Raw genomic sequence first — 26,791 nt, 5'->3', positions numbered from 1 at the left:
GTGGTGAGCTACATAGATTTGATTTGTTTTTTTTATTGAGTTAAAACTCTAGTGGAATCTGTTGTGAAGAGCTTTATGTAAGCGTGAGTTCATATGGCACAAAGGCAAATTCTCTCTTCAAATTGAATGCCATATTGAGTGGCCTTAATCCACTCTTGTCTGAGCCTGAGCCTTCAAAGCAGCCATTTAAGCACTAGCTTGGTATGAGTATTGTTTACTTGGCTTCATCATTATCATTTGTTTCCTTCAAAGTAGCCATATAAACACTAGCTTGGTGTACGGCTATTGTTTACTTGGGGCTTGGCTTCTCTTGCCTTTATTTTATGTTGAGTAGCATTGAATTTCTCATCCTCTTGATGTTTAGCCATTTTTTTCCAGTGGGATATGATTAAGCATGTTACTTATAAGAGATTTATAACGTTTCTTGAGCTTATCATAGAAATCATAATATTTATTGAGCTTACTCCTATTAAAATGCTCTTGAATTTTCACTCCATCTAGCCATCTAGGGTCTCAATTTTTGTTGAACCTTGTGGTGTCAGTTCAATGACTCTAAAAGGTCCAAGTCCCTTGTACTTCAATGAATTACACAGGGACTAAATTTCCCCTTTTAATGTCCTTATCACACTAAGATTATTGTCAAAACGGCCATTTCCTTCACAGCTTCTCAACAATCATTCCATGAATAGTTTGTATTCGTGTTTCATGGAGCTTTTCCAAGTTTATCAACCTCTCTATTAGTGTACTTTATATTTTCCTTTCCTTTACTACCGCATACAAACTTGGTTTTGATGATGTATCATGTCTTACAAAAAGAAAAGTTATTGGCACCTTCTAAGAGTTAGGCCAAATATCATGTATAATGGACCTGTCTCATGAGTTACGTGAGTAGTGCACCCATTATCAACCACCCAATCCGTAAAGACATGAGGTGGCAAGAATCGGTGAGTCCACGGGAAGGTCCTCAATGTTGATGATAGTCTTCTTGGTGGAAGAGGAACTTTGGGATTGGTTGGTAGACGAAGACGTTTGATTGGTGGGCTTCTTTGCAGAACCACCTTCTCTCTTCTTCTTGCGATAGTCAGGCTGAATGTGACCGCCAAGTACAAGTTTGATGGTACATTGGAGGTAAGGATCATGTTAAAGGGTTTTGAAGAGGTCGAACATTCACCCCATAGCTAGATTTACCATTATTCGTATAGTACTAGCATGGCTGCTCATGGTGGCAAGTGGCCGATATTGAAAATGGATATAAAGCTAGTTCAGAAAACAAATTGTGTAGAGTCCAAAAGGCATTGTACAAGTTGAAACAAGCCCACTGGGCATGGTACTAGTGGATGGATGCTTTCTTTGTAAGTGTTGGTCTCTCTAAAAGCTAGTCACATGTAAATTTGTATATTTTCTTTGAGCGAGGTAGGTACATGATGTGGACAGGCTCATTATAAAGGGGAGTTGAGAGAGAGAGAGAGAGAGAGAGAGAGAGAGAGAGAGGAAAACAATATGCTTAACAAAGAGAAGTGTAGGTCATGTAGAAAAGCCACTTATCAATTATTACTTATCAAGGAAGATCTCAAACAGTTCCGTGTTGGTGTGGCGCCAAAATGTTCTATGAGTTTCCATTAAATATATTCTTTGAGATTTTCAAGAATAAGAGTGTTTTTCTAAGGTTTCATTTTAGTATGTAATGATTAATGCTTGAAAAAGTCAATGAAATGATGACCCTCCATATCCTTTCTATTTAAGGCCATGAAATGATTACCCTCCATATCCTTTCTATTTGCATGCATTCACCCATATGCTTTCTATTAGCATGTATTGACTCATATTATTTCTACTAGAGGTCTCACAATTCTCAATAAAAGGCTTCAAAAGGCTCATTTAAAAAGTAAAGGGAAGGAGAAAGAAGAAAAAGGGTGGGAACACATATACTAAGGTTGTATTAATTGAATGCCACATCATTGGCATTTTAATTAATACACCTAAAAAAAGTTTGTAAAATAGGCACTTCACTGCAACTTACAAAAACCTTTGAAATCATCATCTCCTCTTGACTTAGGCCCAATCCGTAGGTCTAGCCACGGTAAGGCCAGCTCCTCATTCTGACTCCTTTCTCTAGCTTGAACATAAGAAATCGGCCTCTCCATTCTCGTCAAATGACCTTGCCTTCCCGACTCGACTGCTTTCCTGGTTACGCTTTCGTAGCTTCGTCAGTTCTCGTCCCAAGTTGCTTTTCATCTATTTACTGCACTTTGCAATCAATAAATTAAAAAAACAATGCGAAAGCAGCCCGGATTGAGGGACCTTTTAACTTCCATGCATATGGAAAAGAGAGAAAAAGGAAAAAACTGAACAGACTTAGAAGTCGTTGAAAGGAATATTTGAGCATGATTCTTTCCCGGTTCTCCCAGATTACTTTGCCCATGATCGCTTAACACTATACTTCGTCTGTCATGTTTTTTCCGCATGTGAAGAAGATGCCATACATGCAGCACACTCAACTTCATTCGTTTGGTTTTTGAGCTCATTGTCAGGCCTGATATTGCCTCCTTGAGCAGAGTCTCCTTGTCAACCTGCCTTTTCTTCTTTCCTTCCTTGCTTTTCAAGATGGGCCAGGTGAAGGGATGACCTAAACTCTGTTCGATCAAAGCAGAATTTAACGTTCATAATGTTGCAATGGATGGGAGGAGGACGGCGCAAAGTGAAAACTGTACGAATCTCTCTCTCTCTCTCTCTCTCACACACACACACACACACACACACGCACACCTAGAGAGAGGGGGGGTCTCTTCTTGCAGGAAGTTGAAAAAGCACAGCAGTTTTGTTTGTCTAGCTTATGCTTTAAAAAAAAAGCAGATTTTTGTGCATCTTCTCTTTGAATCCAAACGAGAGAGAGAGAGAGAGAGAGAGAGAGAGAGAGAGAGAGAGAGGTGCAATATGTTTGTTTCACTTATGCTTTTTTCAATGCGTTTGTTCAATGCTCATATTGCTTGCTATGGTTGGAGATCATATCAGACAAAGAAATCCATTGAAGCCAGGTAATGTTGCTGCATTTCATCCACCTTAGCAGCGCTGTTTGTAAGCTCTTTAAAAGCAATTCTTACAAACTATGTTGAAAGTTCTTACAAGACATTCAGAACTAAGACCTTGATGGAGAGTCCTGGTTGAGGTTGTGATTGGGGTTCCGTGTTCTAAACTTTGTGTTACTTTCAGGCAGCATCAGTTCTTCGAGCAACGGAGACAACAGTTAAGGTCTCAGGCAAATTTTGATAGATTCTCTCAGCAACAAGAGAATATTTACTCATTAGACATTGCGAGCTTGAAGCATCTTTCTCGGCTTGCACAACATTTTGTCAATGATCAGATCGAGGGTACTGAAAACTTTGCTTCAGGTGCGATGAGAACTTGATTTTGAAAACAAATAATATTCTTTCATATACCTACTTTCTTCCACCTGCCTTGCTTACTACAGTGAAACAGTCTGAACTTAAGTATGTAAAAGAAAGCATATGTGTCAAGGGAAACACATGCATCACTCCTTCCCTTGGTGCATGTGATCTAGGACTAAACTGAAACGCCCATCACTCTTCAAAAGTGAGGATAGCTGGCCTTGTGTGAACGGCAAGCTTGGATTGCACTTGACTAGCATGCAAGGCAGGGGATGTACCAGCTGGATACCACAAGCATTGGAAATCAAAGCATGGGGTGGAAAAGCAAAAATGTTATTTTAGAAAAAATGGAGATGTCATGCAAAATCTGTCAGCAACATGTGTAGCCTCAATATCAAGCAAGATCTGTCTGCAGCATGTGTAGCTTCACTATCAAACAAGATCCTTCTGCCACGTTTGCAACCTTGTGGTGGGAGCACGTGGAGAATGGCCAAGTGGACAACGTGAGCAAAATGGCTGAACCAACAACCTCCAAAAGGGGCTGCCATTACAGACAGCCAAGTTCTTGTCTGCTGCAGATCAGCCATACTGCTTGATGAGCAGCAGGTCTTCCAAGATAATGGGCCTTTCCTTAGCCCCACCAGCAGTAGACAAGTTTGCATCCCATCAGCAGACATTAGCCCAATGCCTTAGTTTCTTGTAGCATCTGCAGATACGTTCCAAGGGGCTGAGAGAGAGTATGCCCTTGTCTGGTGGTCAAAGGGACCACTGTGTGAAAACAGCATTCTTCCCAGCCCTAAAAAAGGGGATTTTACTGGGCTTTATTGGTTTTATTTGGGATTTTTGGTGTCTTTGCTGCTGGCCGACAGCCTTTAGGCTGGTCAACCAGCAGTCCCACAGACTATATATAGCTTTAACCCATCAAGTCACCATTGTACCACTTCATAGACATATTCGGTACCACTTCTGTTGCTGTTACTGCTGCGGGGGACTGCACATCATCTTTTTCATCATCGACATCATCATCGCTTCACCTTCCGTTGCTCACTAACATAGCTGTCAGGTACGATACCGTACGGTTCGTACGATACAATATCGTACCGGAAAATATGGTATGATATAATTAGAAAAATAAAAATAAAATCGTACGGTCTTTAAAAAAAAAACTTACAAACTTTAGTATTTTCAATTTCAAAGACAAGACAAGTTGTCACATGACTCAAACCAAAATTCCATTAAAACCAAGTTGAAAACATACATGGATGTTAGGCTAAAGCCTAAGTCATACAATGCGAGACGCTCTAGGCACATGTAGCCGTAGTAGTAAGTACAAAAAGTGATGCACCAAAAAGGGAGGCTAGAGGGTTGGGACTAGAATCTAGTGATCACTATCAAAATTAGAGCTCTTGCTAGGATCATCTCCATCAGAAGAGTGCCTATCGGAGCTTGCAGAAGTCACCCTCGTTAAGGATGTTGCCCTTGTCATCAAACTCGGGCTCTCCAAGCTCCTGTGACAAGGCAATCAGAGCGTCCTCATTTCCAAGAGCGGAGGAAGAACTATTGGAACCTCATCGTGTGTTTTAAAAAATTACTTATAAACTTTGGTATTTCCAATTTCGAGATATGGAGTATTTTAAAAAGGAGGGAAGCATCATAGTACAGAGGAAAGCTCAAACAACCATTGACAAGCAAAAACAAGACCATTACTCACAAATAAAATTTTATTTTATTTTTTCCTTGAAATAATCCGTACGAGTCTGTATGATATCTTAGCGTACGGTATTCCGTACGATATGCTGTCATATGTCGTACGGAGACAACTATGCTCACTACCACCTCGGAGTGTCCCTACATCCACCGACGCAAGCCTTTGACACCGACCATCTCACGGAGTGCCTTTGCCTCACATCGACGGGAGCCTTCGTCGCCGACCGTGCTTCAGTTCCGACATCGTCTTTGCTTCTGCACTGGTCTTTTTACTCAAAGTCACCTCACATTAGAGGGCTCTTGTACATATGTTCACTCACCATTATACATAGACTCACTCACCTATTTCATGCTGTGTTGTTTTGCTCTGATCTCTCGTACATTTGGTCCTTTTGTCCTTTTGCCCTCACAACCTCCTTAGCCCCACCTTAGTCCCACCAACCGTGATGCCAAGAGAGTCCCGGGGCGCGGGGATGCGAGGAGTATACGGGCTCAGGTTGCCATAAGGGTGTGATTAATACCTCGCAAAATGCTACAAATGCATTGAGTGTCATAAATTTGGGTGCCCTCGATCGCCTCGGTACACGGACATTGTGCATGGTTGCTTGCAGTAGAAATGGCAACAGAAACAATAGAAACGGCTTAAAACTAGGAAACCGAAACGGCTAGGAAACGACATGTCTTTAACATTATGTAGCATATGTAAATAGAAATGATGGAAAAGGCTGAGAGAAATAGAGGAAAAACTTGGGATAGATCACAATCTAATAGAAATAACAAGGAAAATTGGAGAAAATCAAAACCTACTAGGAAAAGATCGTGGAAAAATTCTTAGGCGAGATTAGGAAATGGGGAAATGGAAATGAAAATAGAAACGACTCCTCCCATAGTTTTTCTCATCCATAACTCATTTTGAGGCTTTGCACGAGTCAAGAAGATGGAGAACAACCCTAGAATCAAGGCGATCCTGAGGAAGAAGAGGTCGTGGACGAGATACCTTTCATGACTATGAGAGACATGTAAGATATCGGCATCAAGGATCCACTTTCTTATTGTCAGCGGTATTCAAAGGAATCTGGATTCTCTATCAAAGAAACTTCTAGCACTCATATCCCTCATGTGAAGAGCCTCATACTATTCATCCTACCCGTTATGATCTGTCACGTGCATCCCGCACTTGGATGCCACCTAGACACATCTGTACAGAAGGTGTAGGACCTGGGATGGCAAACTGGTCCCATGTGAGCCCAGTCTGGGACGAGTCAGCCAGGGTTCCATCCCAGTTGTCCAAGGTCAGGTGTGCATTGTCCTGCACATGAAACAGTGCCAGTCCGCGCTGTGAGTCTCCCTCTGAAATGATGTCAGTGATTCTGTGTATCTGGTATGGTATTGAATGCCAGATCATTGTGTAGACAAGTTAGGGTTTGCATATAGGAAAGGGGCCAGCCCATAGGGCTACCCCAAGTACTTGTGTGGGCATGGGGACAGTGTAAAACCACCCCCATGAGGGCCAGGAAGGCCCTGGCTGTACCCACCAGCCATGGATAGGCCATGGAGGGCTGTAGGACAGCCCTAGGGGCAGGCCACGGGTAGCATACAGGTTGTCCAGCCTTTTTATGGCTGTAGGGCAAGTATGGGGGCAGGCCATACAGGCTGCCCAGTCTCCAAACAGCATGTATACAGTGCCCAGGCCTTCTAGAAAACATGCGCCTAATGCCCAGCCAGCCATGAGAGCATGCGCAGCATTTTTTGGAATTGATTTAGCATTGAATGCTGAATATACAGTCGTGGGCTGAATTTATGCCAGCCGACTGGATTAGAGCTAGCCGACTGCCTTTATTGGTGGGTAGTATAAATACTTGAGCCCACAATCCATTGTGTTATCTCATAATTCACCAAGAGCTAAGGCAATCAAAGGGGCAGGACAGCCAAGGATTTGCCAACGCAAAGAGGGTGAAGGATTGCAGGTCAAGGGCAGAGTTATCTTAGCCAAGAAAGGTCAAGTTTTCTGTATTTTCTTTCAGATTTGCATCATTCTAATAAAGCAAATACACCATTCGTGGTGGGGGCCCTACAGAGGGTATTTGGGACCCAATACTGTGTCCTCTCGTCTCTCTCCCTCTCTCTCTATTTTCTGCACATCTTCATTCAGTTTTGTGTGTTAATTCCGTCGCGACAAGTGTGCTGTTTTCTGAGCTTTGAAGTTACCGATCTTCCCCAAAGCTTCTGCATGTTACAGTGGTATCAGAGCCTACTTCAAGTGCAAAGATTCAGCAAAGAAACCAGAATTTTTTCTCGCTCGTGTGGTTGGTTTTCAGACGCCGGTGGACTACCCCTTTTAGAGTGACTCCTGTCCCTCGAAGGACGGTTGGTTTTCAGCCTCCGGAAGTCTCCCACACACATAATGGATGGTTGGATTGCGCTCTAGAAAGGAAGTGCGTTTTCTTGCTATGGCGAGCTTCGACGATGAGAGAGACCAAGAACCTTGGGACCAAAGTGCACCAGGCAGCCCAGCTAGGGCACTAGGCTTGAGCGTTACAGAGATGTTCTAGCAGATGATGCGAGCAATCGCAGACCAGACAACCAAGTTGGAAGAGCAGAAGGCGCAGATTTTGGCTCTGGAAGAGCGTACTCGTTCTCCAGCGTTGCGTTTTCCATCTCCTCCTCCCTCTCCTTCCGTATCCCAAATTCCAGATCCTCGACACAGGGACCCTCTTGCGGGGTCACGACCGCAGCCAAGCTCTTTGCTTGAGTTGCAGATGTGTGCATTGGAGATCTGACAACGTGAAGACGAAGCCATGCGACGCGTGGAACACGAGCGTTACCTTGCAGCTTTGGACGCCAGATTGACACTAGCGGCGCCCTCGAATCATTTTCCGGAGAAAATGAATTTCAGTAAGTATAATGGTAAACTCGACCCCACAACTCTTTATTCATGGTTGCATCAGTTTGAAGCTTACTTTGCCGCAGTTAGAAAGACAGATACTGACAGTGATCTTAGCCAGTTGGTACTTGGAAGGTGAGGCCATTCCTTGGTGGACTCCGTGGGCTCATGCCCACACCAGATTAGGTATGGCAGCTTATGTGTGGGACGAGTTTGTCTGCGACCTTAAGCAGCGGTTTCTACCGCCCCACTACCTTGAGAGACTCGAAGATGAGTTCAGGGGAGTGCGTCAAAATGCGCAACCAGTCCTTCAGTTTGCCAATAGAATTTCGACTTTATGTTTGCAATTAGGCTTTTCTGATTCGGACAAGAAAGGACAGTTTTTATATGGCCTTGACACACAAATCCAGTGGGAGGTGCGTATGTTTAGGCCAGCCACCTTTGAAGCCGCACTCTCGCTTGCGTAGAGTGCAGAAATGAAGCATAATGGTGGCAAGACCAAGACTTCCCAGCCGGCTACTCCCAAGGCTACCGCCTCGGGGGGAAAAGGCTAGAACCAGACGGGGTCTTCCCCAGGACAGAGCACGGGAGCCTCTGGCTCCAAGAACTCAAACAATGCGTCTAACCTTACTCCAGACCAAAAAGCGGAGGCAGGCAAGACAGGTGGCAAGTTGAGTGCTGAGGAGCTTTCTCAGTACAAGGAGGAGGGTAGATGTTTCTTTTGTCATACAAAAGGACATACTTCTCGGGAGTGTCCTAAGAAGACTCCAAAGACCGCTGTTGCTGCCTCCACAGCTTTCGTGGTGAGCCCAACTCCCACACAGACCCCAGTGGCTGCCCCTAGTTCTTCTAATCCCAATGCTTCAGTTGGAGCAATCATTAGTCGGGAACTCGAAGATAAGCAGAAGGGCGCCCATGACCAGTAGTATGAGCGCAACGAATTGCTCAAGTTCTTTGGCTACATAGGTGGCAAGAGAGTCGTTGTCTTGTTTGACAGCGGCAGCTTCGTCCCGACTTCGGTGGACAAATAGGTTGAGGGTTTTAGCACAGGCATGATGACGAGCGTCAAGTATGAAGCTTTCAGGGCATAGAATTTGTGCGTGATTTTATGGTTGCCCCTCTTGTAGGAGCAGACATAATTTTGGGTATTGAGTGGTTTCACAAGTTCCTTCGTGATGTCAAGTGGGACAAGCACACGTTCTAGATCAATCGGAATGTGTCAAACGCCCCAGTGACCATTAAGTGTGAGCTAGGAATTCCGAACTTTTCGCTTATAAGCCACTTGCAGGGTAAGCGAGCAGTCAGGAAAGGCGCACATTGTGCAATGATATACATCCAGACAGCCCAGACGGTGGCCAGTGCTTCCGAGAAGTACTCGGCTCTCCATGAAAAGTTCCAAAAGATTTTTCTTCGGGACAGTCTCCCGTCCCAGCTCCCCCCGTCCAGACCAGAGGACCATAAGATTGACCTCCTCCTAGGCTCGGAACCCTCAAGCAAGTTTCCGTATCCCCTTTCCAAGGCAATGGAATCGGAGTTGGACCGCCAACTCCAAGAATTGTTGCAATCTGGCTTCATCCGCCCCAGCGTGTTGCCATTTGCAGCACCGATCTTATTTGTCAAGAAGAAAGATGGGTCTTCTCGTTTGTGTGTCGATTATTGTGCATTCAATAAGCTGACTATCAAGAGTAGATTCTCGATGTCTCGCATTGATTATATTCTTGAGAGGCTGAATGGAGCGAAGGTGTTCTCGAAAATCGATTTAAAGAGTGGGTACCACCAGGTGAGGATTGTAGAGGGGGACATCCCAAGACAGTCTTCTGTACGGAATGAGCCTACTATGAATTCGTGGTCATGCCATTTGGCTTGACGAACGCCCCAGCTACTTTCAACCGCATGATGATGCGTGTTTTCCGGGATTTGATTGGAAAGTGTGTGTTCATATTTTTGGACGACATACTGGTATTTTCAGCTACGGTTAAGCAGCATGACTGTCACGTGCATCCCGCACTTGGATGCCACGTAGACATATCTATACAGCAGGTGCAGGACTTGGGATGGTGAACTAGTCCCATGTGAGCCCAGTTCGGGACGAGTCAGCCAGGGATCCATCTCAGTCGTCCGAGGTCACAGGTGTGCATTGTCCTGCACATAGAGTCCAAGGTCAAGGGTGCACTGTCCTGCACATGAAACAGTGCCAGTCCACGCTGTAAGTCTCCCTCTGGAATGATGTCAGTGATTCTGTGTATTTGGTATGGTACCAGATGCCAGATCATTGTGTAGTTAGTTAGGGTTTGCTTTTAGAACAAGGGGCCAGCCCATAGGGCTACCCTGGGTCTTTGTGTGGGCATGGGGATAGTGTGAAACCATCCCCATGAGGGCTAGGAAGGCCTTGGTTGAACCCTCTAGTCATGGAGGGGCTGTAGGACAGCCCTAGGGGCAGGCTAAGGGCAAACATTCAGGAGATACAGTCTTTGTATGGCTGTAGGGCAGGTATGGGGCAGCCCATACAGGCTGCCCAGCCCCTAGATTGTTTGCAAAACAGTGTGCAGCCCATGTAGAAGCATGCGCCTGATGTCCAGCCATATAGGGAATAATGCGCAGCATTTAATGGGATTTTTCTAGCATTTAATGCTATTATTCAATCATGGGACAGAATTAATGCTGGCTCAGATTTACATCATTCTAATAAAGCAAATACACCATCTGTGGTGGGGACCCTACAGAGGGTATTTGGGACCCAATACTGTGTCAACTCCATCTATCTCTCTCTCTCTCTCTCTCTCTCTCTCTCTCTCTATTTTCTGCACATCTTCATTCAGTTTGTGCGTTAATTCTGTTTCGAAAAGAGTGCAAGTTACCGATCTTCTCCGAAGCTTCCGCTTGTTACAATGACATTGATATGGAGAAAGTCCTTAAGTTGCTGGAAAGCAATGAGCTCTACGTCAATGAAAAGAAGTCGGAATTTTATTTGTTCTAGGTGCATTACTATATAATTAGTGCAGAAGGCATTCGACTTGATCCGGCTAAAGTGGCCGAGATTGTAAATTGGGAAGTACCTCAGATAGCCTATGACATCAGATCCTTTGTGGGTATATCCCAGGCATACTCCACCCACATAGACAGGTGTTCTGACCTCTCATCTCACCGAACTGCTTAAGGGTGTAAAGACAAAAAGGTTACGGATTCGAATGACTCCACGAGCGTTGGAGGCATTCAAGAACCTCAAGGTGGCTTTATTAGAAGCGCCTTGTTTAGCACTTGCCTCGTGGGACGAGCCATTTCAGGTGATCACCAATGCGAGTAACATCGCAATTGGCGGTGTGTTACAACAAACTGGTCATCCAGTAGCTTACATGTCTCGTAAGTTATTGCCTGCGGAGAAAAACTACTTAGTCTACGATCGTGAACTCCTAGCAGTTATACAGGCCTTGAAACATTGGAAACATTTCCTTTATGGCCGTGACTTTGAGGTTCGCACTGACCATCAGGCATTACGCTGGATTCAGACAATGCCAAGTGCACAGTGGAGTGACCGATAACACCGCTGGAGCCAGATATTCCAGCAATTTGGTGGTATGATTGAGTACCTTCCAGGAAAGGCCAATCCAGTGGCCGACGCTTTGAGCAGGAAGGGACAAGTGACTTCGATTCAGACCACTAGACTCGATCTTGTTGGTACAAGACTAGATGACATGAAGCACACGTACATGGATTCTGAGGAATTCGGTACACAGTAGGAACAGGCATTGGATGCCACAGGACTATGCCACTTTTTGATACGCGATGGTTGGCTTTTCTACAAAGGCCGATTGTGTGTCATGAAGTCGTTCAGGGCAGCTCTTCTCCATGATGCCCATGACGCCATTACTGGTGGTCATAGGGGCATGAATTCGACTCTGGAGAAATTGGAACGGCAATATTATTGGCCCAAGATGAGGCGAGATGTGTTTACATATGTACAACGCTATGATATTTGTCAAAAAGTGTGAGCTCCTCGTGGAAAGAAGATAGGGTTATTACAGCCCTTGCCAATTCCTGAGGGTTCTTTCCAAGATATTTCAATGGACTTTGTCACGAATCTGTCTCCCAGTCCGAGTAAGCGTAATACTTAGTGCTTAACTATAGTGGATAGATTTAACAAATTTGTTATGCTTATTCCTTGCAGGGCCAATGGGACCGCCGAGGATGTTGCCTAGTTGTTCATTCGGCATTGGTACTCGATTGGCGCTATTCCTAGGACCATAGTGTTAGACCGAGATGCCAAGTTTACCAGTCATTTTTGGAGGGCATTGTTTGATAACTTTGGTACTAAATTGAATTTTTCTAGTGCATTCCACCCACAGACGGACGGCCAGACGGAGATATACAACCAGTTGGCCTTTGATGTGCTGAAGTGTTATGTCCACGATGAGCAAGGTAAGTGGGAATCATATTTGCCTTTAGTTCAAGCTGTTTTGAATGATTCTTTTTCTTCAGCTATTGGCGGGACTCCATATGAGGCAGCGTTTGGAAGACCTTTCCAGTCGTTTTTGACTAGGACCTCGTCTTCAGTACACCTGAAGCGAACAGAGTGACGGAGTCTTACCAGGAGATTTTAGAGTCAGTTAAAGACAGGTTGGCTAAAGCGCAAGAGGCCTACACTCGACAGGCCAATAAAGACCGAAGAGAGATGAAGTTTTCGGAAGGGGATTGGGTTTATCTTCGGATTATGAAGTAAAGGTTGAAGCAGGTGGGCAAGCGATGCCCAAAGTTGTCTTTCAGGAGCTTCGGACCTTTTCCCATCCAGAAAAAGATCAATGAGGTTTCCATGCAGTTGAAGCTACCTCCGAGTTGGACTATGCAGGATGTGTTTCACGTCAGTTGGTTAAAGCCATATGCAGGTTCGATCCCTTTAAAAGTTAAAGATGAGGCGGAACCAGATATTGTTGATGAAGCAGAAGTTATGGTTTCCGAACAGATTCTTCTGCACCGTTTCAAGCATGGCTCTGGCCGAAGGCAAAGACAGTGGCTCACGAAGTTTCAGGACCGAGGGACCCATGAAGCGGTATGGCTTGACAAAGAGTTTTTCGAAGACTATCCGGCATTATTGACGGATTATTTGGAGGCTATGCAGCTTCCGTCAAGTTAAGTAGAAGGGGATGTCTCGTGCATCCCGCACTTGGATGCCACGTAGACATATTTGTACAGAAGGTGCAGGACCTGGGATGGCAAATTGGTCCCATGTGAGCCGAGTCCGGGATGAGTCAGCCAGGGTTCCATCCCAGTCGTCCAAGGTCAAGTGTGCACTGTCCTGCACATGAAACAGTGCCAGTCCGCACTGTGAGTCTCCCTCTGGAATGATGTCAGTGATTCTGTGTATCTGGTATGGTATTGGATGCCAGATCATTGTGTAGACAAGTTAGGGTTTGCATATAGGAAAGGGGCCAGCCCATAGGGCTACCCCAAGTACTTGTGTGGGCATGGGAACAGTGTAAAACCACCCCCATGAGGGCCAGGAAGGCCCTGGCTGCACCCACCAGCCATGGATAGGCCATGGAGGGCTGTAGGACAGCCCTAGGGGCAGGCCACGGGTAGCATACAGGTTGTCCAGCCTTTTTATGGCTGTAGGGCAAGTATGGGGGCAGCCCATAAAGGCTGCCCAGTCTCCAAACAGCATGTATACAGTGCCCAGGCCTTCTAGAAACCATGCACCTAATGCCCAGCCAGCCATGAGAGCATGCGCAGCATTTTTTGGAATTGATTTAGCATTGAATGCTGAATATACAGTCGTGGGCTGAATTTATGCCAGCTGACTGGATTAGAGCTGGCCGATTGCCTTTATTGGGTAGTATAAATACTTGAGCCCACAATCCATTGTGTTATCTCATAATTCACCAAGAGCTAAGGCAATCAAAGGGGCAGGACAGCCAAGGATTTGCTAACGCAAAGAGGGTGAAGGATTGCAGGTCAAGGGCAGAGTTATCTCAGCCAACCACAACCACCAAACTAGTCTATATATAGTGCCCAAGGTCGACATAGACGTATGTTGGCCATGGGGGATTATCCTAGAATACAAAGGACCACACTCCTAAAATTAAGGAGAGTTGCTATTTTTGGCCCGACTCCGATGGAAATTCTGTTCGTGTCATTACATCTGGAATTGAGCAGATACCAAGAGTTGGCAAAGTGCCTATGACAGAATGTCTACCAGTTGGGATATTTTTAGAGGTAAAGATTATGGAAGGACCCATCTCTTCGATTGGGACATGTGGCAAGAAAGTGGACCAAAGTGAGACAAGTGGCCTCACACTTGTCACCTCAGCTATTGTGTGGCTCTCCACTTGTCATCGTAACCTTCTCTTGCCATTTTAGCTCATGGGAGGCCCAAATCTATAAATTGGAGCCCTCTCTCTTCATTAATAGAGGCTCTCTTGCTGCACACTAGCCTCTACCACCGTTACAGGCTGCCCTAATGATGGCTACTCTCTTTCTCTCTCTCTTGAAGGCTTCCCATGAAGAATACCGGCTGTTGGGGACTGTTTTGGAGGCTTCCATCGCGAAGAAATACTGAAGGCAAGGGTATTCAATCATTTATTATGATTTCTAGCCATTGTACTTGTTGTACCAGCATTTGTACTTACTGTACCTGCTATACCAGCCACCGTACCTACTGTACCAGCCACTGTACATGCTGTACTAGCCACTGTATCGGCTGTACCAGCCATTGTACGTGCTGTACCGGCTGAATGGAGAGTGGTACTTACTGTACCAACTCTATTGCATGAAGACCCGTGGTTTTTTGGGGAAGAATCAGTACCCACACGGAGGTATATGGATTATGTTGTTGGCTCGGCATTTCTACAGCCTATGTTCCGGCTCAGTTGCCATGTGTTGGGCTGTGTTATGGCATTTGTATATGGATAATCCGGCATCTCCCGTGGGGAGAGTAAGGCCCTCAAAGCTTGTACATGGTATTATTCTCCTTGGGTAATAAAATACTCCAAGGGGGGGGTCGGCCCATTCCGGCCTCTATGCGGTGTCACACATGCAAGCTCCATTTTCAGCATTTGTGGATGTTTTGTCCAGTTTCATGTTTTGTGCAAAGTGATGATGGATATATGTTAAGGCTGTGGCCATGTTTAAATGTTTTAATATGCATTGATGGTATCAACAAGTGTGTCAAAGGCCTAGTCCCCCAGGCACCCGCTGCGAGTTACATTGGTATCAGAGCATAGGCTTTCTTGGAAGCGGAGGCTTCCTTATCAATAAGGAAGAGAAAAGATCTCAAGTGGGGACCACACTTACCATCATTGCTGTTAAGCATGGCCAGCTGCTTCATAGCTTATGAAGCAAGAGCATGAGCAGTAGACAGCTTGTTGATCTAAGGATTTATGAATTCACAAAATTTATCTTGGAAGTATGTAGTTGGCTTTATGTGCACACGTTTAGCACTCTTTCCATATGGATATTGTGGATTATATTATCAAGCTTACAGGCAAGCTATATGGAGATATATCTCGGGATATCTTAAGGATATGGTGAGGAGATATTTCTTTTGACTTCATGACCAACCTGGCAAAGAACAGCTAAGTATACTTTGAGTTTGCAAAGTTGGTGCTTTTGCTATTTACTATGAAGTGTTTTTGATATTCACTAACCCTTGTATAGCTATGCAAGGAGAAAGGTGTTGTTGTTTGCCTTGAGATGGTGTCAGGGAAACATTGTTTATGGCTCCCTTTAATGGGATGAATTCTTTTCATGGCTCCCTTTATTGGGATGGATTATATCCATGGAGATTTCTTTCTTGGACGAGATTTATATAGATATTGGGCTTCACAAGCAATTTCTATGGACGAATCTATCCGAGTTTATAGAGAAGAAATCTTTGGATATCTCATGGATATGATGCTTTTATGGATAAAGTCCACCTCTACTCCAAGGTTTATGGATTATGTTTATGACTCCCTTTTACTGGGATGGATTATTCCTTTTGGCTCCCTTTATTTGGGATGCATTGGACTTATGAAACTCATGATTCACATACCCTGTGTAGTGTTCTCTTGTCCTACGTGCTCTCTTGAAGATTGTTTCTACCATGTGAGGGTGGAACAATAGAGAGCAAATGGAAGGGAACATGGGCACTTCAAAGGGTAGTGACAAGCACAACATACCCTGTGTAGTGTTCTCTTGTCTTACGTGCTCTCTTGAAGATTGTTTCTACCATGTGTGGGTGGAACAATAGAGAGCAGATGGAAGGGAACATGGGCACTTGAGAGGGTAGTGTGAGTTGGTGGCTGAAATGCCTATAAACTATGTGTAGCAGAAATGCTTATGGAACACCAGGTTATCTATGCCTGCGAGTGATTGTTTTATCTTGTTACTTGAGCCCACCTCTCATCCAAGGTGTGTGGTCAGAGTACCAACACGGAGTGCAAGTGGTAAAGTGGACATGACGGGACTTATGTCTATGCCAAGGGTCATGTGGACCGATGTCTTGTTGGCAGGAGACTTATTTTGTCTCGCCCATTTACTTGGGACATGGATTATGATATCTGGACTTCTGGGACTGTTTTGTCTCGCCCATTTACTTGGGACATGGATTATGATATCTGGACTTATGGGACTGATTTGTCTCGCCCATTTACTTGGGACATGATTATGATATCTGGACTTATGGGACTGTTTTTGTCTCGCCCATTTATCTTGGGACATGATTTTGATATTGGTATTATGGAGACTTATTTAGTCTCGCCCATTTCTTTTTGGGACATGGATTCTTCAGTTATATTGGATTTTTGAGACTGTCTCGTCTCGCCCAATCGATGGGACATGATTATATCTTGAATATATGGCTTGAAGCTTAAAGTTGCGGACAACTTTTAAGAAGTTGGGGAGGATGTCACCAGCCTGGACATTTCCCAGTATGAAAGAGGTCTGGTGGACTCCAAGATGTCTAAATATTTGGAAAGTACAAGCTTTGGGAATGGGGGATTATCCTAGAATACAAAGGACCACACTCCTAAAATTAAGGAGAGTTGCTATTTTTGGCCCAACTCCGATGGAAATTCTGTTCGTGTCATTACATCTGGAATTGAGCAGATACCAAGAGTTGGCAAAGTGCCTATGACAGAATGTCTACCAGTTGGGATATTTTTAGAGGTAAAGATTATGGAAGAACCCATCTCTTAGATTGGGACATGTGGCAAGAAAGTGGACCAAAGTGAGACAAGTGGCCTCACACTTGTCACCTCAGCTATTGTGTGGCTCTCCACTTGTCATCGTAACCTTCTCTTGCCATTTTAGCTCATGGGAGGCCCAAATCTATAACTTGGAGCCCTCTCTCTTCATTAATAGAGGCTCTCTTGCTGCACACTAGCCTCTACCACCGTTATAGGCTGCCCTAATGATGGCTACTCTCTTTCTCTCTCTTTTGAAGGCTTCCCATGAAGAATACCGGCTGTTGGGGACTCTTTTGGAGGCTTCCATCGCGAAGAAATACTGAAGGCAAGGGTATTCAATCATTTATTATGATTTCTAGCCATTGTACTTGTTGTACCAGCATTTGTACTTACTGTACCTGCTATACCAGCCATTGTACCTACTGTACCAGCCATTGTACCTGTTGTACTTGCTGTACCAGCCACTATACCGGTTGTACCAGCCATTGTACGTGCTGTACCGGCTGAATGGAGAGTGGTACTTGCTGTACCAACTCTATTGCATGAAGACCCGTGGTTTTTGGGGAAGAATCAGTACCCACATGGAGGTATATGGATTATGTTGTTGGCTCGGTACATGATATTATTCTCCTTGGGTAATAAAATACTCCAAGGGGGGGGTCGGCCCATTCCGGCCTCTATGCGGTCACACATGCAAGCTCCATTTTCAGCATTTGTGGATGTTTTGTCCAGTTTTATGTTTTGTGCAAAGTGATGATGGATATATGTTAAGGCTGTGGCCATGTTTAAATGTTTTAATATGCATTGATGGTATCAACAAGTGTGTCAAAGGCCTAGTCCCCTAGGCACCCGCTGCGAGTTACAGTTTCAATGTGTGTGAACAACTGCTAGTACGTATAAATCTCGTGTAGGAACAGCCTCTTAAAAGGCATATGTGGTGGCATCATATTTGGCATATGTGGTGGTATCATATTTAGCATATGTGGTGAAATCATATCTAGCATATGCTTTAGAATATCTAATGGGGTCTCTCCTATAAAAAGGACCTATGTCTATAATGAATTTATGCTTTCCACTACATCTTGTACTTCCTTAATCCCTTTGAGCTTGTGCTGAATATCTTGTTGGTCATCATCATCTCTCTCTCTCTCTCTCTCTCTCTCTCTCTCTCTCTCTCTCTGCTCACGCTACACGCTGTTGGTTTTCGCCATTTTCTCCCTCTTCGCCTCGTTCACTGCGTCCACCCTCTGCTCGTGCGCCGCGCACTAGCACCCTGCCCTGCTTGCGCCGCCTTGCTCTCGTTGTGCAGCTACTCTTTCTGCCTCTGCCTCCGCCTCCGCCCATTCTGGCTCGAGCTCCGACTGCGCAACTCCTCCACGCCACCCTACTCTATCCGCCGCTGTCCACGTTGCGTGCCTCTGCCTCCATCGGCCCTGTGCTCCACAATATAATGCAGAATGTTCCTACCTCGGATTAATGGTTGAACCCTCAACCAGAAGCGAGTCCCACCCTTACCCCATCGCACATTGGGCCGGCTCCCGTCTTCTCCCATGTCCTTGATCACAGCTTGAGCTGGGTGATTGTGACAATGGTGCTCCATCTTGAAGACAGTGTGAACAAGATTGAAGAACAGGCTCAAAAGGCCCTCTCATACCAGAAGAAGCTGATAGACAGGATATTGAACCAACACCGAAAGGAGATTCATGCTGTCAGGACTCAGATCTAGGGCAAAGACAATCGGGTAGAGGAAATGTACAAACAACTGCAAGATGAGATGCGACAAGAGATGGAAGCCTGGAAGGACGCATGCTTGGCTGCATGCATGGAGAAATGTATGGAATTATGCAAGGAAGAGATACACAAGTATGGCAAAGAGGAAGGAGAGCTAGCTATACAAGAAGCCCTTGCTCTAGAGATTGCCCAGTTGCGAGATGCCAATGCCAAACATGAGGCAGAACTACACAAGGCTAAGAAGGCAATCATAGCAGAGATTCAAGAGGCCAAATCAGGATTCCGAGAGGAGCATGCAGGCCTCCGAAAAGACATGGAAGCAACCAAAGAAGAGGTTGGAGAAACCTGCAAATGGGTTGAGGTTGTGAAAAAGCAAAAAACAGTCCACACCCCAAATGCCACATCCATCATGATGGCCATGCTTGAGAAAGAGGAGCATCGCCAATCTAGGGCTCTACATGTGTGAGTAACAAGCTTGCAAGTGGGCAACTCACCAAAAGAGGACGGTGAGACTTTATGGAGACAAATGGGCCTCACTAACACCCCTTTTGTAGATGCTTGGCGAGAAGGGAAGGACTTGACGAGGGAGAGGCCTCTCCTCCTCAAGTTCAAAGATACGGAGTTCTGTTTGGCTTTCTCGAAGAAGAGGTACACCATCCGAACCACCAAAATATATCTTGGAGATGACCTCACCCTCCTACAGGTGGAACACAGGAAAGGCAGGATGGTTCAGATTATGGAAGCCCGCAAGGCAAGAAAATGGGCCGTTTATCGTGATGACCGATTCATCATCATGGATAAATGCCCCACATGACGGTGCGGGGTCTATGAGACCACAGGTGCATTGAGGATGGAAGTATGGAATTTCAATGGAACTCTATGGTTAGACATAGGAGGCTTCACAGAGACTTACACAGATAGGGATATTATCTTGTACACAGAAACACATCAAAGCATTGAGGGAGGGCTACCCAAAGTGGAGGGTTACACATGGGAGTCGGCTTTCAGAGGACAAACACGCATGCATGCTTGTTTCGCCCTCATTTGAGAGGCATGCTCACAATGGATAGACACGATGAGGAGGCTCGCTTTATGTGGATGCGATTAGCTAGGCCTGGCTTGAGAGTGATGCATATTGTAGTATGCTACTTCCCACCAGAGAAATCAGAATATGCATGCAGGTTGACAGCGAAAGGGGAGACTCCATATGCGCCATTATTTGCGGACATTGCAGAGTTCTCCCAACAAGGAGAGGTCCTCCTATTAGGAGACTTTAATGGATGGACAAAAGGGGAACAAGTGTACACATATGACTTCCAGGGAGATGCCATTATGTTGTGAGAAATTGACTTGGTTGAGATGGGCCACCTGAGGGCCAACTAGGATATGGGGAATGCAACACCATATGGTAGACACTTCTTGGAGATGGGGGCTACGCATGAGCTGGGTATATATAATGGGCTGTCTCGATGGCCGCAGTCGGACAGCCTCACATCTTTTCCGCATGGGGGAGGCACTAGTATGGTGGATTACCTCATGGGGTCTCCCCCTCTTATACCACACCCAGACTTCACCATCCCTCCTCCCCCCATACTAGTTGACCACACACTACTTTCTTTCACGATCTCATGCCCCACCTTACTGCCCACACCAACACCCCCTGCCACCACCTTCACCTGGATTCATTTCCATCATGATCTTGACCACATTTATGAGGACCACCTCTCCCGCCAGATTTCAGCTCTCAACTTATCCCTCCCTATCTCCACCATTATATCCTAGCTCTCCTCCATCATCCATGACTCCGCCCACGCCAGCTTCCCCTATACCACATGCTCCACAACAAGTTTGCCAGTGGGGTCCCAACCCCAGAATGGATGGTATGATGAAGAGTGCAAAATCACCAAGCTTCGCCTCTTACGCAAAAGGGAACATGGGCTGACTTCAACACATAAGATGCAACGCATCTTCCGTACATTTCACTCGCCGAAAGAAACGGGCATTTCTCGCTAGACGAGAACAAGAGTTATACCAGCTCTTTTTGAGCGAGGACAACTTAGAAGCTTGGCGCTTTCTTGAAGAAAAAAGAGCACCTACACCTATCATAGATCCTAGCCTTTGGGAAGCCTATGTATGACTGCTATATGATGTGCCAGACCAACCTATACCACAAATGTCACACATTTCTCGGCCACATCATCTTACCTCTTTGATTCCCCCAATGTCACTAGGGCTCTTAAAAAGTTGCATAATGGGAGAGCAAAAGATCATAAGGATCTACACGCGGAACATTTTGCCCATGGGCACTACGTATTGGCTCCCATTCTTGCCAGTCTTTTTAACATAGCACTCTGTGAAGGCTTCCCACCCTCCTGGACTACCAACACCATTGTCCCCATCCACAAAGCAAGAGACCCCACGGACCCAGGTAACTATAGGACTATCATGATTGGTCATACAATGGCCAAGATCAATGGGGCAGTACTAGAGGACATGATGAGCCCTATGGCAGAGAGGATGGGAAACAAAGCATTAGGCCAGGCAGGCTTCAGGAGAAACTTCTCCACGTTGGACCATATCTTTACTTTACTTTATGGGCTATCTTTACATGTGTGTTGCTGCTTTGTGGATTTCCACAAAGCCTTTGACTCCGTCCCTTGATCCCGTCTGATGGGACGCTTGTAGGAGCACCAGTTCTCACATGAGATGATATGGGGTGTGATGGCACTATATGAGGCAGTACTCGGCCGAGTACGTGCACCCGGTGGGACCTCGGGAGATATACTTGGGAGATATATGTAGCACTACTGGGGTTAAGCAGGGCTGCCCACTCTCACCTACACTCTTTGGCCTATACATTGATGAGATCGCAATATTTGTGGATAGTTTCGAAGGTGGAGGTTCACCATTGGCTCAGACGGTAGTGCCCATATTGCTATATGCTGACGACATTGTCTTGATCTCAAATTCAGCCGAGGGTTTACAGAAACACTTAAATGCATTGGACAGATTTTGCAGGGAGAGAGACCTTACGGTCAATTTGGGCAAAACCAAGGTTATGGTCTGCAACACATCTTATGCAGTCGCCTCACGATTTTCTTTCATATACAGAGATGCCCCAGTGGAGATTGTGCAGAAGTATGTGTATCTAGGAGTCACTTTTATAGGCCCTTTGTTCTGCATGACCCCAACTGGAGAGACAGTGTTTCCAGGCACATTTCCAAGAACCTCGCACTAAGTGTTGGCTCTTTAATACTCTAGTACCACCAACGGCTATATATGGTGCAGCCTTTTGGGGGCCAGGCCTAGGGAAGGATCACTGGAGGAGCATAGAGAGGCTACAGTTGATGATGTTGTCACGCATGATGAGGAGTAAGCCATTTGTACCACATGACATTCTACATGCAGAGTTTGGGGTGGCCCCACTGGTTACAGATGCCCTTTTTCAGACTGTCACTTTTATTCAGCATGTATACACGCTTGACAGAGATCGCCTCCCACGACTAGCACTAGAGACCTCTATGCAATTATACAGTGAGAGGGAGAGGGAGCGATTGAGACGAGCTGGACTGCCCTCCTCCTCAGTGACACGGCTGCCACCATTACCGACACATGCATGGTACTTTGAGGTAGTCGAGTGGTTTTATGCACATGGCATACGGATGGACCGTCTCCCCCCGTTTTAGTATAGCCTGGATTCCCCCTACTCACGACAGGAGATCAATCGGATCATTCGGTTAGATCTACTCGGGCTACACATACACTAGACATGGCTGTCTCTGTCAGAGATTGGTAAGAAGAGTGAGTTCTACAGAGATCACTTCTTGAGACTCTCCGAGGATGGATTCTTTGAGATCCTTGGATACAAATAGATACACATGTCGCATGCTATGCGTATCACGATCGGCTAGCTTATGCTATCCTCCCACCACCTCAGAGTAGAGATTGGCAGAGCTGATGATATCCCACATGAGGAGAGGACATGCACAATACGCACTACAGGAGCAGTAGAGGATGAGCCCATTATATGTTCAGTTGCCGGGCTTACTATGAGACATGGGGGAGATTCCACTGCCTCTTCCGAGAGGGATTCAGACCACTCACACAGGTGATACAGTTTGAGGATCAGAGGTGCTTGGGCATGTACTTGATGGATCTCAGACGACACAGGGATGTAGTGTTGAGGTAGTATGCCGAGAGTCAGCCCCGGCTCCGACAAGACACCTCACAAAGAGCCATCACAGATTTCTTTGTGGTACACACATCCACATTGAAATCCACTGTCCACAACAGTTCCTCTACTGCGACAGAGCCCATACCCATGCTCCAGCTCCACGCCCTAGAGGAGTTCTTAGCGAGAGAGCTCAATCCATTTTGTGAGCCAGACGTGGCTGACCCAGAGCATCAAGACCCTCCACCGCATAGAGACGGATTTGTGAGGTTCTCCATCAACATGACACGCTCCCATCACAGAGGCCTGACATTCACTCCACCATTAGATGGTGGATATTGTCATTGGCTGATCACAACATATCTCACTCTACACAGGATCATTTGTTGATCACATGTAATGTCAGATGTTATCATTTTACTTTTTCTTTCAGTTTTCCATGGCTCAGTATATCCATGGTACCATTGTATTACTTTTGGTCTCATAGGCCCTTGGGGTCTTCTGTAGATGTTAAATTTTAATTTAACTTTCTTTCTTTCTTTCTCTTCTGCCCACTAGTTGTGTGTTGCACTCTAGGCATTTGTCAACATTTGGTATCGTTTGCTATTGCAGCCATACGAGCTCCACACACAGACAACACCTCTGCCTCAGAGCTCATCCTAAGAAGACTACCACTCCCCAGACCGCCACCCCAGCCACCACGGCTTGAGTGGTGAGCCTAGCTCCCACACAGATCCTAGTGGTTGTCCCTAGTTCTTCGAATCCCAATGCTTTGGTTGGAGCAATCATTAGTCGGGAGCTCGAAGATAAGTAGAAGGGCGCCCATGACCAGGAGTATGAGTGCAATGAATTGCTCAAGACCTTTAGCTACATAGGTGGCCAGAGAGTCGTCGCCTTGTTTTGACAGCGGCAACACGGAGGATGTGGTCACGGAACAGGCCACTCGGCGTGCCCGTTTTGTCTTGACTTCGGTGGACAAGCAAGTTGAGGGTTTTAGCACAGGCATGACAACAACTTTCCGCTCATAAGCCACTAGCAGGCTAAACGAGTAATCAGGAAAGGCGCACATTGTGCGATGATTTACATCTAGACTGCCCAGAGCGTGGTTAGTGCTTTCGAGAAGTATCTGGCTCTCCATGAAAAGTTCCAGAAGATTTTTCTTCGGGACAATCTCCCTCTCCAGCTCCACCCGTCCAAACCGGAGGACCACAAGATCGACCTTCTCCCAGGCTCGGAACCTCCGATATCATCTTTCCAAGGCAATGTAATTGGAGTTGGACTGTCAACTCCAAGAATTATTGCAATCTGGCTTCATCCGTCCTAGTATGTCACCATTTACAGCACCGATCCTGTTTGTCAAGAAGGATGGGTCTTCTCAATTGTGTGTCGATTATCATGCACTCAATAAGCTGACTATCAAGAGTAGATTCCCAATGCCTCGAATAGATTATATTCTCGAGAGGCTGAATGGGGCTAAGATGTTCTCAAAACTCGATTTGAAGAGTGGGTACCACCAGGTGAGGATTGTTAAGGGGGACATCCCTAAGAAAGCCTTTCGTACGGAATGGACCCACTATGAATTTGTTGTCATGTATTTTGGCTTGACGAATGCCCTAGCCACATTCAACCGCATGATGATGCGGGTATTCTGGAAATTAATTGGAAAGTGTGTGTTCATATTTCTAGACGACAGATTGGTATTTTCAGCTACTGTTGAGCAACGTGACATTGATGTGGAGAAAGTCCTGAAGTTGTTGGAAAGCAACAAGCTCTACGTCAATGAGAAGAAGTTGGAATTTTATTTGTTCAAGGTTCATTACTTTGGATATATAATTAGTGCAGAAGGCATTCGACTTGATCCGGCCAAGGTGGCCGAGATTGTGAATTGGGAAGTACCGCACAGTGCTTATGACATCAGATCCTTTGTGGGTATATGGCAGGCATACTCCACCCACATAGACAAGTTTTCTGACCTCTTGGCGGAACGAACCGATCTGCTTAAAGGGTGTCAAGACTAAAATGCAACGGATTCGAATGACTCCACGAGCGTTGGAGGCATTCAAGAACCTCAAGGTGGTTTTGTCAGAAGCCCCTTGTCTAGCGCTTGCCTCGTGGGACGAGCCATTCCAAGTGATCACCGATGTGAGTAACATCGCAATTGGAGGTGTATTACAGCAGAATGGTCATCCAGTAGCTTACATGTCTCATAAGTTACTGTCCGTCGAAAAGAATTACTCGGTCTATGATCGGGAACTCCTCGCAATTATTTAGGCCTTGAAACATTGGAAACATTTCCTTTATGGTCGTGACTTTGAGGCTCGCACTGACCATCAAGAATTATGTTGGATTCATACAATGCCAAGTGCACAGTGGAGTGACCGACAGCACCGTTGGAGCCAGATATTCCAGCAATTTGGTGGTATGATTGAGTACCTTTCAGGAAAGGCCAATCCAGTGGCCGATGCTTTGAGCTGGAAGGGAGAGGTGACTTTGATTCAGACCACTAGACTCGACCTTGTTGGTACGGGACTAGACGACATGAAGCACACGTATGCGGATTCCGAGGAATTCGGTACACAGTGGGAACAGGCAGTGGATGCCACAGGACCATGCCACTTTTTGATACGTGATGGTTGGCTTTTCTACAAAGGCTCAATGCGTGTCATGAAGTCGTTCAGGGCAGGGGGCAGCTCTTCTCCATGACGCCAATGACGCCATTACTGGTGGTTATCGGGGCATGAATTCGACTTTGGAGAAGTTAGAACGACAATATTATTGACCAAAGATGAGGCAAGATGTGTTTGCACATGTGCAACAATGTGACATTTGTCAAAAGGTGAAAGCTCCTCGTGGGAAGAAGATAGGGTTGTTACAGCCCTTACCAATTCCTAAGGGACCTTTCCAAGATATATCAATGGATTTCGTCACGAATCTGCCCTCAGTCCGGGTAAACGTAATACTACTATAGTTGATAGATTTAGTAAATTTGTTATGTAAGCTTATTCCATGCACGGCCAATGTGACCGCTGAAGATGTTGCCCATTTGTTCATTCGACATTGGTACTCGATTGGTGGGATCCCTAGAACCATAGTGTTAGACCGAGATGCCAAGTTTACTAGTCATTTTTGGAGGGCATTGTTTGATAACTTTGGTACTAAATTGAATTTTTCCAGTGCTTTTAACCCACAGACTGATGGCCAGAGAGAAATCTACAACCACTTGGCCTTTGATGTGCTGAAGTGTTATGTCCACGATGAGCAAGGTAAACGGGGATCATATTTGCCTTTAGTTCAAGCTGTTTTGAATGATTCCTTTTTTTTTCAGCTATTGGCAGGACTCCATATGAAGCATCGTTTGGAAGACCATTTTTAGTCGCTATTGACCAGAATCTCGTCTTCAGTACCTGAAGCGAATAGATTGGCGGAATCTTACCAGGAGATTTTGGAGTCAGTAAAAGATAGGTTGGCTAAAGCACAGGAGGCCTACACTTAACAGGCCAACAAAGACCGAAGGGATATGAAGTTTTCGGAAGGTGATTGGGTTTATCTTCGGATCATGAAGCAAAGGTTGAAAGAGGTGGGCAAGCGATGCCCAAAGTTGTCATTCAGGACCTTCGGACCTTTTCCTATCCAGAGAAAGATTAACGAGGTTTCAATGAAGTTGAAGCTACCTCCGAGCTGGACTATGCATGATCTGTTTCATGTCAGTTGGTTAAAACCATATGCAGGTTCGATCCCTTCATAAGTGAAAGAC

The 26,791-nt window shown here is 45.6% G+C and overlaps 1 protein-coding gene across 6 annotated transcripts in view; it reads left to right on the top strand.

Annotated features, from left to right (window-relative positions):
- The first annotated feature begins 2,087 nt into the window (after positions 1-2,087).
- Positions 2,088-26,791, top strand: part of LOC147635753 (uncharacterized) — a 167,370-nt gene continuing 142,666 nt past the window's right edge. For 3 of the 6 annotated variants that reach the window (XM_086803159.1, XM_086803155.1, XM_086803158.1), the window contains exons 1-4: positions 2,093-2,187; positions 2,475-2,707; positions 3,013-3,035; positions 3,211-3,389. In XM_086803159.1, coding sequence (XP_086659285.1) covers positions 2,666-2,707; positions 3,013-3,035; positions 3,211-3,389 — 244 coding nt within the window. In that variant the 5' untranslated portion in view covers positions 2,093-2,187; positions 2,475-2,665. Of the gene's footprint in view, positions 2,708-3,012; positions 3,036-3,210; positions 3,390-26,791 lie in introns of all 6 variants that reach the window. The other 3 variants (XM_086803156.1, XM_086803160.1, XM_086803157.1) reach the window with 3 other exon arrangements.

The sequence above is a fragment of the Cibotium barometz genome, chromosome 9 (assembly GCF_041138505.1).
Source record: "Cibotium barometz isolate CiBa-2024 chromosome 9, ASM4113850v1, whole genome shotgun sequence".
NCBI lineage: Eukaryota > Viridiplantae > Streptophyta > Polypodiopsida > Cyatheales > Cibotiaceae > Cibotium > Cibotium barometz.
Note: the sequence above shows the minus strand (reverse complement) of the source record. Positions and strands in the feature narration are given on the sequence as shown.